Source organism: Stylophora pistillata, chromosome 1 (genome assembly GCF_964205215.1).
Source record: "Stylophora pistillata chromosome 1, jaStyPist1.2, whole genome shotgun sequence".
In the NCBI taxonomy this organism is placed as follows: Eukaryota; Metazoa; Cnidaria; class Anthozoa; order Scleractinia; family Pocilloporidae; genus Stylophora; species Stylophora pistillata.
In genome coordinates, this window is record NC_142519.1 from 54668444 (window position 1) to 54683747 (window position 15304).

General features: G+C 37.7%; 2 protein-coding genes and 1 pseudogene across 2 annotated transcripts; 2 read left to right on the plus strand and 1 right to left on the minus strand.

Moving 5' to 3' along the window:
* Positions 1 to 560: 560 nt before the first annotated feature.
* LOC148743163 (uncharacterized) lies at positions 561 to 2043 on the minus strand (annotated as a pseudogene).
* A 2031-nt stretch (positions 2044 to 4074) lies between these two features.
* On the plus strand, positions 4075 to 6141 carry LOC111320954 (beta-2 adrenergic receptor-like). Its single transcript, XM_022923703.2, has one exon. The coding sequence runs from the start codon at positions 4487 to 4489 to the stop codon at positions 5441 to 5443; it is 957 nt and encodes a 318-aa protein (XP_022779438.1). The 5' UTR covers positions 4075 to 4486; the 3' UTR covers positions 5444 to 6141.
* Positions 6142 to 13358: 7217 nt separating this feature from the next.
* On the plus strand, positions 13359 to 14690 carry LOC111320956 (transcription factor Sox-14). The gene has a single exon (XM_022923705.2). It carries the CDS (start codon positions 13590 to 13592, stop codon positions 14313 to 14315), a length of 726 nt encoding a protein of 241 aa, XP_022779440.1. The 5' UTR covers positions 13359 to 13589; the 3' UTR covers positions 14316 to 14690.
* The last annotated feature ends 614 nt before the right edge of the window (positions 14691 to 15304 follow it).

Here is a 15304-nt window from a genome sequence, read left to right on the forward strand (position 1 = left end):
TTCAGGTCTGATTTTCACTATTGCTCAAATAGTGCTTTACTGCGAAGGATCGTTCACATATACGTCTCATAACCGCAGTTCATACATATGTTTCATATGTTTGTTGTTGTTTGATTTATCATCTACGGGTTTATGTCGAATTAATTTGATGACCTGCTCCCAGTTGGCTTGTTAGCTCAATTGGTAGAGCGCTGCACTAGTATCGCAGAGGTCAGTGGTTCGAATCCCGTACAGGCCTGAAATTTTTTTCAGGTCTGATTTTCACTATTGCTCAAATAGTGCTTTACTGCGAAGGATCGTTCACATATACGTCTCATAACCGCAGTTCATACATATGTTTCATATGTTTGTTGTTGTTTGATTTATCATCTACGGGTTTATGTCGAATTAATTTGATGACCTGCTCCCAGTTGGCTTGTTAGCTCAATTGGTAGAGCGCTGCACTAGTATCGCAGAGGTCAGTGGTTCGAATCCCGTACAGGCCTGAAATTTTTTTCAGGTCTGATTTTCACTATTGCTCAAATAGTGCTTTACTGCGAAGGATCGTTCACATATACGATTCGGACATTTGCTGCCTCACTTGCTGTGTCATTGATCGGTCTACACTCTCTCATCTGTAATATTTTTCTAATTTCTTCCCTATTTCTCTTTTCTTGGTCCTGTTATGTAATGGACAAATCAAGTTTCCAGGAAATGGAATCTCCCTGAGTGATACAAATGTTGTGTAGTACAACACATGCAAGTGTAATTGTGCGAATGGGAACTATACTACTTTCACTTTTTCGCAAAATAACCCTCCACCTTCCATTAAGTTGTCGGTAGCTATCCGAGCTCTACTAAAGCTATAATTTAAGTATCTCTGTTGAGGGCTCAGCACTGCACTGGTGTAGGATTTCACAAGCCAAGTTTGGAGAGGGAAGGCAGAATCACCCAAAATAAGTGGTGGACATTTATCCCATCAACTGATTTTGCAATATTGGGTATTAAATCATCATCCTGGATTGCCCACCCAATATGTGTTGATTTGAAAATTATTGCATCATGGGAATTGCCAGGATACCCACAGCTGGCCCAAACAAACCAGTAGTGTGAGTCCACCATGCCCATCGAAACAATGGAATAAAATTTTTAAAATTGTGATACTCCCTGCAGGCTTCCAAACCTCCGGGTGGGCATTTCACTGGGATGTGGCAGCCATCTAATGCTGCCCAACAGCACGGAAACTGCCAAAATTCATCCATGTCCAACATTTTTGCCTTAAATTCATCCTGGGTACATGGCATAAAAGTTGATACACTTTCAGTCCATAAATCATCAACCGGAACTTCATAGACATCATGCACAATACGGCTCACGGTGCCTACACCCCTTTCTACCATTTCGGCTATCGTATAATGGTAGTCGCCTCTCGCTAATCTGTATAGGCAGATGCCTAGTCTTTCTTCTGGCGAGATCGGCTCTTCTGTCACTGTTTGTTTTTCGAATCGGTGCCGAATGTGACTTAAAATAAAATTAAAAGTTTGTCGAAAAACTCGAAGAGTTACTTTGAACCTCATATCAGAATAGTTGCCCCAAACCTTCTGCCACCAACCAGCATTCCGGTTCAAACGACGACAAGATCGAACTCGAGATCGAACTGATCGAGGAACAGAAGAGATACTGTGTCTGTGCGCTGAGATTGGCAGCAGCAGAACTAAGGAAATTTGAAGAAGTCGCTTTCTTCTTGCTGTAAAATATTGTAAGGTCATTTGCATAAAAGTTCTTTGCCTTCTGTTGGCACTTATCATTTTATAAAGAAAAAAAACCTCCAGAGCGGGAAAAGCTTCCAACATCCGCTATCTTTGGAAAGGATAAGGCGGGAAATGAAAATAGGGCCTGGGAACCAACTCCCTCTTGTTGGTGAATAAAATGGGGCAGAATTAAATTTGATGTTTAAATCAAACGTCGAATTTTATAGTTTGGGTCGACCCAAACTGGAGTTTAGTTCGGCACATGTGAAGTTTGACGTTTAAACCGAGCCTAATATATCTTATAAAGTGTGAATCTTAATCTGAAAGTAATAAGACTGTCACTCTTTCAATCTTTAAGCCGGCTACTACTACCTTCTTTGAGATCCACGAAATTTTTCCTTCCAAAATGTGTCGTTTTCCTTGAAGGGTAATGCTATTACTTTGAGTTTGGATTCTGGTCTAATATTTCTCAAAAGAATATCCCTGACACATAGATTAAATAGATATCGTTGGTATAGGGTATGAATCAGACTGTTTGAACTTCCTTTACGTGGATGGTGGCCAAACTTTTAATCGCGATATGTAACAAAAGTTATTAGCGTTTATGGTAATATTGAGTTGCGTTGGCTCTGACATTGATTTCATGTTCTTTTGTAGAAAACTAGTCAATGTATACTGTTTCGAGGGCTGCGATGCGAATAAACTGAACTGCCTTTCACGTCGGCGCAGACAGATATTAATCCCGATAAGTAAATAAAAACTTTACGAGTTTATGAATTCAGCACGTTTTACTGTGACCTTTTCACGAGAAACTCCTCAGCTCCGTCTTATGCGTGTTTTTACGTTATATATCTTATATTTGAGAAAACAATTTTGAAAAAGGCTCATTTTAGCCTTAAGGTCGCTTTGCGTTAAGCTGCAGTGCATTAAATTCTAGCTAATAAAAAAGTCCGCCAGAAAACGATATCAAAACTTTTAAGTGTATTTTGCGATATTTCTGGTTTTTCCTCTGTAAACACCTGCGAAACTTCCGGAAACGAAACCCTGAAATAGGTAAAGTGTTTATCGTTTGCGTTTGTCTTTTGTTGATGGCGCAGGAGACAATCCAAAGAAATGTTGCACTCCGCTTTATATAAACACATTTCGTTGGCACACTGTTTTTAAATTCGATGTCTTAACCTCAGATAAATGCTTTACTGTAATCCTTTTATACTAGATAGCAATCGATGTCATAGCAGATATTTTATTTGCGAAATGAAATAATAATTTGGATTGAAATTTTTCTTTTTAACCGGAACCCGGAATTCATTCTTGTCGTTAACAGTAAATAAATTAACATTGTCCACATAATAACATTTTCAAAACAATCTACTCTACATTAGGAAGAACTGGATGCATTTTGAAAAATTTAAAACTTTTTCCATCAGATTCTTAATCTCTTGACTGTCATAGAATTCACACATTCGTCAAGATAACAAACGAGAATGCTGCCAGTTATTATTATTGATTCGTAGTTTTATGAGGGTCTTCTTGTTACTAGGATTCTTAGTGCTGATTGCGTCGATATTACACCTTTTTGACAACTGCAAAAAAACAGTCCAAAAATGTATTTAGAATTTGGAACAGAATGTTTTCCTTCAAGACTACAATAGCCGGGTATAAGTCTCTATCGCGAATGATTCCCCGCTGGGAAGCATGGGGATTCTCGAGTTGGAAAATTAATTTTAGCCAGCTTATCCCTTATCTTGTTAAACATTTGTTGTAGCGGTGAATTTGCGTGTGCAGTGATTATTCATTTAAAAATGTTATACGTGGTTAACAGCGTACGTGATCGGATTCTCCTTTGATTTATTACTTTTCCCTCTTCTCCTTGGGTACAAATATCGTGGGCGTTTTCTCGTAGCTTAGTGGGCGTTATAAGTTAAAAGTTGACATTCTTTTTATTTGATCTTCGGTTGCCATTTCAAGAGGGGCCCCCTGAAATTAATATGTCACACATTAGAATCTTCTGCGATATTCTCATTATTTTGTCTGGTTGGATCCTCGAAGTTTATCCGCTTAACGTTATTAATGGTTTTCCCCGGAAAGACCATTTAATGAATTTGCCATAAACAGTTCTTTTTCAGCTGTTTCTTTATTACAATCTAAGATAATAAAAAAAAATTGATCTCGTTTGAACTGTCAACACCGATGTTAGAGATATTGTAGATCAAATTTCTCGATCAGTCTATTGTTTCCTTTGACATTCAGAATCCAGTGCAATTTTCAAAGTCTTCTTAAACATACCTAGTCAGTAATAAGCAAACAATAGAAATGGTATTCATTAGTTTGGTACAGGCTGATATGTAAATACGTGAGAGTCTCTCTCTGCGGTCAAACAGCGGCAAGGATCTAGCTAGTTCTTCTGATAAAATTCTCCATTTAAGCACGTGTCGACGTCATCGTGGTGTCCTTTTGTTTTATTTCCTGCAGCACCCATCCGCCCTATATGTGGGACGTTAATTTTGTTTTTGTCGCAGTTTCTTTACACTATCATCGAGGAAGGATTATCGTGTATAACAACCTGCTGACGACACATTTCAGTGAGCTGTCCGCTATCAATTGCATGGTTGGATCACGAAACACGCTTTGAAGGAAATCGCCTACTAAAACGCTTTGGGCCAGGACACAGCTTGCAACTGAAGAAGTTCTGTCCGCATAAAAACGAAAATATTTAATATAAGACGTTTCAACTTCGCTCATAAACGAACGCTTTTATGAACATGGAAGACGACAATTTTTCTCAACCCCATTTTCCCAACACATTGAGCAATCGTTCAACGTTTCAGATAGTGGTGGATGTTGCACCTCTCTTCGTTATAAACCTAGCAGCTCTTTTTGGAAACATACTTCTATGTATTGCATTCTTTCAGAACAACAATCTACGATCAGTGACAAATATATTTGTTTTAACACTGACGGTGTGTGATATTGTAATGTCCATTACATCCATGCCTCTGTCGGAAGGTGCTCTCATTGCTGGAGAATGGATCTTTGGGGACTTTCTCTGCCACTTTCAAGGATTTCTGACCCTCTTTTTGGCATTCCTTTCGCTTCAGATGATGGCAATGACAGCAGTAAACCGCTACTTTCGAGTCATAAAACCAGATTTGTACAAAAAGGTCTTTACTACCGGCTACACTATCCTGATGATAACCTCAGCTAGTTTACTGTCTCTTGGGATCTTAAGCAGCATCACATTCGCGCAGCATGGCAACTCATTCATATTTCACCCTGGTAAGACCATCTGTGTCAACGTATACCGAAGCATGTTGACAGCACAAGTATACACCATTGTTTCCAGTGCCTTGTTCGTGTTACTGCCTGCTGTAGTAATCATATGGTGCTATGCGAAGGTGTTTACTAGAATACGAAAGCATTTTCGTCGACTGGCCGCCAGGAAGATATCAAAGGCTTCTTTCAACAGTCTCAATCCTGCAGAGATTGTTGTCACCCGCACCCTGTTTGCAATCGTCTTGGCTTTCTTCATTTGTTGGATTCCATGTATTGTCATAGATCTGATGGATATTATGAAGGAGAAATGGTTCACCCGACGGGTATACTTAGCTTACACCTACTTTGCTTACACCTCAAGTGCCATAAACCCCCTTATATATGGAATAATGAACAGGTCTTTCCGAGTGGAATACTTAAAATTATTAAAATGTCGTTGAAAACGATAAGAACGGCCCGTATAAACCATGCTTTGAAATGCAATCAATCCATTAAACATAACAAGTCATATTGTAGAGCTGAGAATAGAGATATGACTTTCTTGCCTCTCATCAAGGCGCATCTTTAATATTTATGCGTAAACCTCGGCAAGAGAGAGGTTTCATAGGTTTTAATACGGCATAAATACTGTTCGATATATTTACTTTCCAATTGATCTGAAGAAAAGAAAGGAAACTATAGGAAACAATTCACGATAAACGTTAACCGCCTAGGCGAATTACAAGGTAGTTTAGTACCAAAAAAAAAACAGTTTGTCTTCGTGGAAAACTTGTAACTGACGTAGATCTGTCATTCTTAACGTTTAGAAATGTAAATTCTATCTAAATAGTTGTATGTACCCAGCTGAATATCGCATCTCTGGCTAGTTTTAGTATAAGTGGTGTACTGTTCTTAAGATGCCAAAGTAAGCTATGGTGATTCTTTTCAAGACGTCGCTACTCATTAGTAATTTAAAGCGTCCATTTCGTGCCATATACAAAGTAAAACAATGCCGAAAATACGGGACTTAGAAAGATTCTATAGCAAAAAAAGGTTCAATTAAGGTATGTTGACATAATAAGTAAGTACAATACAACTGTTGAACAGGTTTAAGTAAACTTTTCATTAAAAAGTTTTTGTCTTTTTGCATAACTTAAAACTTTAGTTGGGAGCTAATTTTCTTTGAAAGCCCAGCATAAAACATTTTTTTGCCCTTTTAAGAGCAAGATAGGCAGTCATTTTAAGTTTGGGAAAACTGCATTGTTTTTCTACTGCAGATGCGTCAGCGGAGGTGTTCTTTACTTACAGAAAGTTGTTACGTTAACAATGAAGACGTAGATGTGAAGTCTTTCTTTGATTCGGTGGCAGATTTTCAGAGAATCAATTTCTTAAAAGTGAATTTGAAACAAAGTCTGATATTTTTCATTATTAATTTTGTTTTGAAAACAGTTCGTCAGTGAACCAAAAATAATTCTATGGTGATCATTACAGAGGATTTTGAACCAAAGATGAATTTGCAAGCTCGAATCATACCAGCAAACTTCGCTAGCTACAATGAAATATTCAGTACTTTCTTTCTGCCACGCTCGTGCATTTCTTAAGTTCCTATTCCAACAGTGTATAAATTGAAAGAGTCACCAAGCAGATGAAATATAACAACGATGGATACTGATATTACTTTATTTACACACCTGTTCCCAAGTACTGTCAAATAGCACAAGTTTGCCAACCAATCCTCTCTCGCTGGCAATAGGCAGCAGAACAAAACCTCTATTCTCGTGGCGTGAAGCGTCATATTGTCTGATGAAATAAAACCGCTGATAACCTCTTCGTCACCCCCGACTTCTAAAGCGGCTTGATATTAATCAGTGCATGCAAAAAGGATAAAAGTGTTAAATTAACACCTCACCTTTTCTGATATAATAAACAAATTCTATCTTAAGTAGAAAAAACGCTAAAAAAGCTAAACAAGATGTACAAGTTGTTCCTAAGCTTATAACCATTTGTAATGTTTTAACGTTTTTCCATCTATTCTTTCTAACACTAGCCTCTGTACAATCTTTTTTAACTCCAAAAAGTCCTATTCCCCCTCATCAAACCAAATACCTTTCTGTAAACAAATTAATCAAGAAATAATTTCCTTTGTTTCTCGAGCTCGTAGCAGTGTTTCCCGTTAGCACTGATTTCAGTTACATGTTTAACCCCATCTTTTCAAGACTGGGTTTTCCGATACACTTTGTCGTCATTACACTGTTAGTGTAGCTATAGCCAAGCCTTTGTAACGATTACATTCACTAAAATAGAGCTTTCAATAATCAATAGAATGTGTTCAGTTTATCTAACCTCTTGAATCTTTTCATGTTCACTTGTGTGATACTTTTTTTTCTCTTTTTTTCCTTTTTTCATCAGCCTGGGTCTGTCAATTACGTATAAGAAATTTTGAATGGGATCTGAATGAGCCCTTTAGCATTCTGACTGAAACGAAATATCCTTTTTAAGAACAAAAACTTCATATACGTGGTAAATTCAGTAATTGAGAATAGAAGTTAGACTTTATTTTTACATGAAATCACTCTCCTTCAACATAAGATATACCTCGTAAAAACATTGGTTTATTATTGTGGGAACAAATAAGGTTATCTGTTTTGAGATCAGCCATTTTTTTTTTTTTGCTTTGACTAGTTTACTGACTTACCACCACAAAACAAGACTGCATCCACATAAATACACATACAATTTATATCATAAGTATCAAGCAGACGATACCGATAGCCAGCGCAATGTTGAAGAAAACGAGCTTTAACAACTTAATTTTGGCTTCTACAGGTAGGATTTTTTTTGGTCAATTGAACAAAACTGCACTTGTTTCATTTGAACGTTATTCCGTTGCCACAAGAACTTCAACACAATACAGCGAACAGGTGGTTTGAAAAACTGCAAGATTGTATGGAAAGTTCAAAAGATGCCGAGATGTCTGCCAACAATAAATACCGTAAACTTTTTTATAATGATTATTGCAATAACAGATTCATTATTTGGGAATTTTCTTAAGCCTTGATAGTTCGTAAAGAGAGGCCGACGACATTATGGGTTGATGACACTCTATCATTAAATTGTACCAACACAATTCCACAGTTTTATGAAGAGGAGGTCTCGTTGACTTTATCAAATCCATTTTAATGATTACTTGTTGATTACGAGTTAAACTAGCGTTTAACTTGATTAAGCTTTTATCTATATTCTGCCACGATCGTTGGTCAGTGAGTTTCTGTTGAGTTTGTTGTCTAGACAGATTGCTCGAGTCGTAAGAAAGGAATTTAAAAACAATACCTCAGTTTGTTAGAAACATTATGAACCTCAAATTGTTGCGGCTGTCTTTATGACAATATCTCCTAACTTTATGAACTCAACGTAAAAGATAGTTTTAGCAGTTACGGAGAGAGGAAGTGAGATTCTTTTGGCTCCGCAGAATTAGTGTGCAAGCGGAGCACGCGGTTTGCGAATCTCATACAACTGGTCGCAGAATTTAATTTGATCGTGTTCTGCCTTCGTTCTAAATTTAACTGTTATGTTATCTAATGTTGAAAGACAGCATTTTATATGCACTACATCGTTATTTTGTTCCTTCATTTCTGTGGCAAACTCAATTTTCTTGTTGAGATCCTTTCCGCGTTGAAGCTTAAGTGACAAAAATCGATATAAAAGTTTCTTTAAAACGCTTAAACAAACCTTGATAGTGGTATATATCACGTTTTTAAGTCTGTCATTGTCATATTTTGAAGTGGGTCATTGTAAACCTTTGATTATTCAAGAGGTACGTCAGCGTAAACAATGGGAAATAACGGGTTGTCCAAAATGAAGATACTGCGACAGAAAAGACTCATTCTTTCTGAAAAGAATATTGTTATTTTCCGATGAGTCATAAATTGAAACATAAATTGTGCTCACCCTCATTTAGAAAGGAAAAAAAGAGATTGTAAGGCAATTTAAGTTGAAAAGTAATGTTCTTTTCTAGTAACTAATTCTTATGAAGTAAACGAATGTCTCACTTTTACAGCTGGATACAAACTCTTAATTGCAAAAGGTCATAAGCACGTCCAAGGCGATTGCACATAGAGAAATCTGGCCATTTTATGGAAGGCCAGATTGGTTTTTATGCAAATTAGCCTCATCGTCGGAAAGTAGAGAGAAGAAACCTTAATTGAGAGCAACGAACCATCACTCTATGAAACCGTTTCTATTTATTCAGTCGACTCTGTAAGAATATAAAGAGCTAATCTAAGTGATATATAAAAATCTGCGTTGTATTCTTTGTAATTACACTTACTAGGGATGTTTTTAGCCAATCAGTCTATACTTTGAAAAAGGACGCGGTGAGAATAGATCCAGTCTTTAGAGGACAAAAGATAATTAGGTGATTTTTTTACAAGACATATGAAGTTTTCTGTCTCACTGCCCTTCAGTTCGATACTTTTATGAACTGCAAACAATTGTACAGGTTATGTATGTTGAAACTGTTTCAATGACCTATTTGCATCAGTTCAAACCGGCCAACATAGACTTTGCAAGGCATTTCTTATCAACAATACAAAAACGGTTTTAAGAAAAACGCAATAAAGCTCTTGAACACAACATGTAAATGGTAATGATATTTTAAGAGTTTTATTCTCTATCTAAAGCAAAGAAGGAAAATGTTATATTACCAAAGTTGCACTGATTCCTAAGCAAGACCGACGTTGAAGAGTTCTCTCTTTTTTTAAGCAACCCAGCCGACTTGGTACCCTAACAAAATCTGCGCTCTTAAATGAATTATAACTCTCTCAATCCTGAATTTTTTTGTCAGATAACTCAAAAATTCTTTCGATGTGGACGCCATTTACATCAGTGGGCTCGAGTGACGCTTTCGCCAGAAATACAATCAATTTCTCGACAACAACGAATGTTGGCTAACTTTACTTGAAATATTTTATGAAAATGTATTTTTTATTTTATTCATGTCAGTGAAAATGCGAAAAACGGGTAACCACCAAAATTTGAAATCTTGCGAGTGACAACAGGTCTTTCGTGCGCCTTAATTCTCAATTTGGTGAGGGGACCCGAAGAAAATCCTTTTCAGAATGTACGAGGGAATGAACAAAACATAGTACTCAAACATGCTCGTTGTCTCGAAATTATCCCTCGGTAAGGGGATATCTCTAAACTCGATATCAATTAAAAAAAAAAATCTATTTAAATCTGTAATGACTACCCAAGTTTCTAACCGAACCAACGACTGGTATCAGGTTAGTCAGAGACTACTTACTATTTAATTCAATCCCACGATTGCGACTGTGAATCTCAAACAAATGGTCGTTGGTTTCCCCCCATTGTCTAGTTCCATTTATTACCGAGCCTTCTATGGGCTTCTGTCAGTCTTACGTCAACCCCTTTCAAGTAGGTGCAGTTTATTTTTTGTTTATTTTCGAAAAATCGCACGGGTGACAATTTCGTCTTTAAGGTTCTTTTGAATCACGGTGACAAGTTTAAGAGATGATTTTTGTGTTTTGAAACACAAATTTATTTTAGAAGTGAGAGCATACTTGAATAACAAGGGCTGAGATGTCTCTACGCATTGAAGACAACACCTCTTTAACAATATAGTGTGAAATGTTGATTAAACATTTTCAAAGTTGTAGTCAGCTTTTGACTGATAATACTGTCGACTGCACATATAATGAAATAAGCACTTTGCCAAAAGACTAGCAGAAATATTTCAATTCTTTTGGAAGTAGAGTTTAATAAAGTTCATATCATATCTGACATATAAGGTTGTGCTAAGGGGCCACGAAATTAGGAAAAGATTTCTACAAAGACTTTTACATTTCTAAAAGTTCGAGCATTCAAAATAAGTGATTATGAGGCCTTTGTTCAGCAGCTTTCAAAAGTAGCGTTATTTTGTGTACTTTAACCTAGCCGTAACAAAACCAGGGAAAATAATCAACACATTAGATTAATAATTGCAGAAAACGTGATTCAAATTAAATTCCAATTATACAATTAGTTTTGTCAAGACAATACCTGAATATTTTTCCCTCGTGTTGTTCCGTCGAATCAGTCTATATTCGTCCTTTCCTGATCGATAACGTCATTTCTTAACGCTCCAAATTGGCCGAATATATTTACAAAATGATCTATCTCTTTCGAAGACAATTGTTGTCCAGTGAAATAGCTGGCGCAAGGTTTAGAATGAGCTTGCCGGGATTTAATACGCCACAAGTCGAAAATTTTCGTGTGCAAAATGTTATTTTAGTCGCGCTGTTAAACACGTGATCTGCTCTGTGAGATACCAAACGACTTTCGCCCTTTAATTCGATGTTTTCATTTGCCAAATTTCCTCCCGCAGTTGCTGGTGGAGTCTCGTAGCAGTTGGTCCAAATTAAAATGAAAAAAACTCTCGGTTGTGTCCTACGACTTGACAACGTGGATTTCATAAGGAAATTCTACGGGGTACCGCGTGTCCATTCGAGAGCTGTCTATATTTATGTGTTCTGTTGACATTGTGTTAAGATATTTACAGTTATGGTGACTAAAAAGCAACAATCTGCTCCTCACATGATTCTTGACCGAAGTCACGTTCCATTCGCAGCTCAGAGTGAGAGTTGTTTTGGTGAATTTGGCAAAACTTCGTAGCGGATCTTAAAACAAAGGCCATTGTGGCATTTCTATAACTCGATCCATGGGAACACGATCTTAACACCTGCCATACACCGAGGCCTTTAATGGCGCGTTTAAAAGCCAATATTGTCCTGTTTATGTTGTACCGAGTAGATACAGAAAATTATCTTCGCTTTTGTCTTGCGGAAATCGATTTGCTTGAAAAAGTGGCAAGTATTATATATTTTCGAAAACAAATCACTAAAGGAGAAGATGCAATTTCTTTCCTATTATTTCGCCGAATCAAACCGTCTTAACAAAGAGGGATATTCGTTGCCTTTGGGGAGTGGATAAATTTTCGGAAACCGCCAGCTGAAAAGTAGAACTGGCACGTGTTTTCCTTTATAAATTTCATATCTGATCCTTCAATGAAGATGTAATTCCAGCCCGCTTTGTTAACTTGTTGAGCCAGGTTTACGCTTAGCTGATTCTTTTTCACTATTTCAAGTGCCCAGCGGGCATGTAGATTTCCGCCTCACGCGCGAGATATAAACCTGAGTGTTAATCTACTTAACGCAAATTGTGTAAAGGATGCGCGCATTTTCGTAATTCACAATGGATAATGTTTGAACGTCTGATAAGTAAATGCTCCTGATTCATGCGTCAGTGCGGCCTTGAATACACCCGTCTAGCTCGATATACAGGTTCGTATAGGTATTGTGTATTGTGTACACAGTAATTGAAATGCCCTCATTATAGCAAGAGAACATAGAAATTCAACCTTTGACAAGCCGAGAAAATTGCATTAAAATGGCTCTTGTCACACCAACCGAAAAGGAAAATAAAAACCACCCGCTGCCTTACGACGTTTTAAAGTCAAAATGAAGAGGTTTAAAAAAGTGTATATTGATGTCTTGACATCCTTTCGTAACACAAATTTCATGCTTGAGTGAAACAAAGAGTGCAATTTTAACAACGCCTTTGTGGTCCTCTCCTAAATTTTATTACCGTTTAGGTCTTGAACAATTCCAAATTAAAACTGGTTTTGTCCGCGTGAATTAAAAGCGAACTAACGTACCTTGAATAGGGATTGTGAAGGTCTCGATACATTGTTTTGTGTGGGCCAGTTCATACAGTAGCGATAAGCCCCACAGTACTGAATTAACAGGGAAAATTAGCCTCATGTTAAATATTGTGTTTTAAATAAAAACTAGCTTTCAACCTTTCAAGTCACAGTGGGTCATTTGTAAACACAACTCCTTCCTATGCAAAACTGTTTTTGTTATCTGTTCATTCAAAGTCAAAACAAGGACGTCTTTAATGCAAATGAGTACAGCAGACAGCGTGTTTCTTAGGCTAATCTTAGATATCCTCGGCGCCGTGCGTATTTGCCAAAAACCATCCGACTGTTTTATTCCGTCTCATAAGATCTGCAGTCACTTTATTTTTGGAACCGTTAAGTATTAGTTGGCGCACCAGACAAGATATTTTTCCTCATTGTAAATTAATAAATAAAACGTTTGAAGGAAACACTCGTCCTTAAAACAGTTCTTCAAACCATGAATTCACTCAGTCCATGGGAGTTCCCACCACCAGTCTTTTTCCCCATTTACTCATCTTACAAGCACATCGTGCCATGTTAATTATTCATTAACGTTCTCTAGTTTCTATTGTTCTATCGAACTCTTGCTCGTTAAATTCATGTGGGTAACCCATTCTTCTACCAAATCAATAATGTATACCCGTCAAGATTCTTATTATGAACCACTTCTGTGGGAGCTCATTGAGGCCCTCCATTGTTCATAACGTGGTTTCTTTTCATTCCAAGTGGTCCTATCCACAAACGAGAGGCTTGGACGACCTATAAAAGCCAACGTCTCAGGGTGACCGCACTCACTGTATTACCAACCACTTGGCGGTGAATTCGCATCGACGTTTTGGAAACTGTACCACTTGAAAATAGATCAACAAAACATGACAAAACCCAGTGAGCACATAAAACGGCCCATGAATGCATACATGGTTTGGTCGCGCAAAGAGAGAAGGCGCATCGCAGAGGAATGCCCTCGAATGTTGAATTCTGAAATCAGTAAGCGGCTTGGACTTGAATGGAACGCACTCTCGCCCGAAGCAAAAGATCCGTACGTGATCGAGGCGAAACGACTCAGGGAACAACACAAGAAAGACCATCCGGAGTATAAATATCAACCTAAAAGGAAACCCAAGGCAACAACCAAGTTGAAAACGCAAAGCATGAATCCTTATGGCTATCACGACATGAGTGGGATGGGATATCCGCCTCCTTCGTCGCTTTGTAGCCCATTACCGCCGGGCCATTTGGTGCCTTCAGGTCCTATTTTTAGCAATTGCTCAGGAAACTGTACATTAGCGGAGCCTCCTCCGCCGTACCATTTCGCTCCTCATTACCCGGTTGTGCAGCCTATGACCGAAATAAAAGGAGCTTGCTCGACCCATCTACCGCTCGTCGGCAGAGAAATCTCTTGCGGACCTCCCATAGCTTACTCAAGCCATCACCCCTCCATGTCACATTCTATGCAAGTTGGACATGTGGTTCACCATCGAAGCGTTTTGCCGGAATCGTCATCCTTAGTTCACGCCCCTACTGCCATTGACAGCAGAACGGGCATCCCCAGATCGTCTATGGATTTTGTTATGATGAGGCCAGATGTTGGTTATTAGTAAGAATTGCTCTGTTTTTGTTCTTTAGATATATCGACATCGTTTCGTAATCACAGAATTTCACCGTGCCGAGATGGTCACTTCTATACATTAGTGTTGATAAAATAGGAATCACTTAAAGTACTTTAATATTCGTTAAAAAAGAGACTTAGCCCTTTGTAACTTTTTTTACTTTTCATTTATTGGGACAAATTAAGTTTATGAAGCAGAGGTGAGTCTGTGTAGTAAGTTGTATTTATATACCGGGTCTAAAGGAATTATCATCGCTTTAATGGACATATTGAAAGATGAATTTAACAAAGATTAACCAAGTTGTATAGTTTAGTAGCTTATTCAAGTGTTTATTCATACAATAAAAACAATAAACCAATTGAATTTGTAGTCATCGTTATGGCCGTCAGCGTGGCCAATTCGCTGACTTCTTCCATCTTGAATTACGGGTAGATTGGCTTCGTGGATCGATTTAGCAATTTAGGCACAATCTGTTATACTCCGACCAGGCGTTTATCAAACAGAGCGATTCTATCATGTAAACTCCCTTGTCAAAAGATATGTAATTTCACAATGAAGCTCGAACTCACTTTATCATTGTCAAACAGCCTCACTTTGTTATTTCAAAGAACGTGTTCAATTCGACACGGCAACCGAAGACAAAAGCCCGTTGATAACACAAAACGAAACCTGTCGGAGTCTTGCCACCAGACACTATTCTGTTTCTTTTTCTTGAATACGAATGTTTAGAAAGGAATTCAAAATGATATGTGACTTAGATCTCACCATTAATGGGATTATTTCACGCAAAGATAATTTGTGTTAAGAGAGGCTAGTGTTTTCAGTTTTTTTCGTCTGTCCTTATTCGTAAAACTCAGTAGAAACGGTCACATTTTTCTCACCCGTGCGTCTAAGGAAAGATGTTGATCGATAGAACTGCACATGTAAGTCATGTGAAAACTATAACATGAACTATTTGTTTTATGCTCTCTTTACAA

What these genes read in the sequence shown, in the direction of transcription:
- LOC111320954 (XM_022923703.2), top strand. Translation starts at nt 4,487, where the DNA reads ATGAACATGGAAGACGACAATTTTTCTCAACCCCATTTTCCCAACACA.
- LOC111320956 (XM_022923705.2), top strand. Translation starts at nt 13,590, where the DNA reads ATGACAAAACCCAGTGAGCACATAAAACGGCCCATGAATGCATACATG.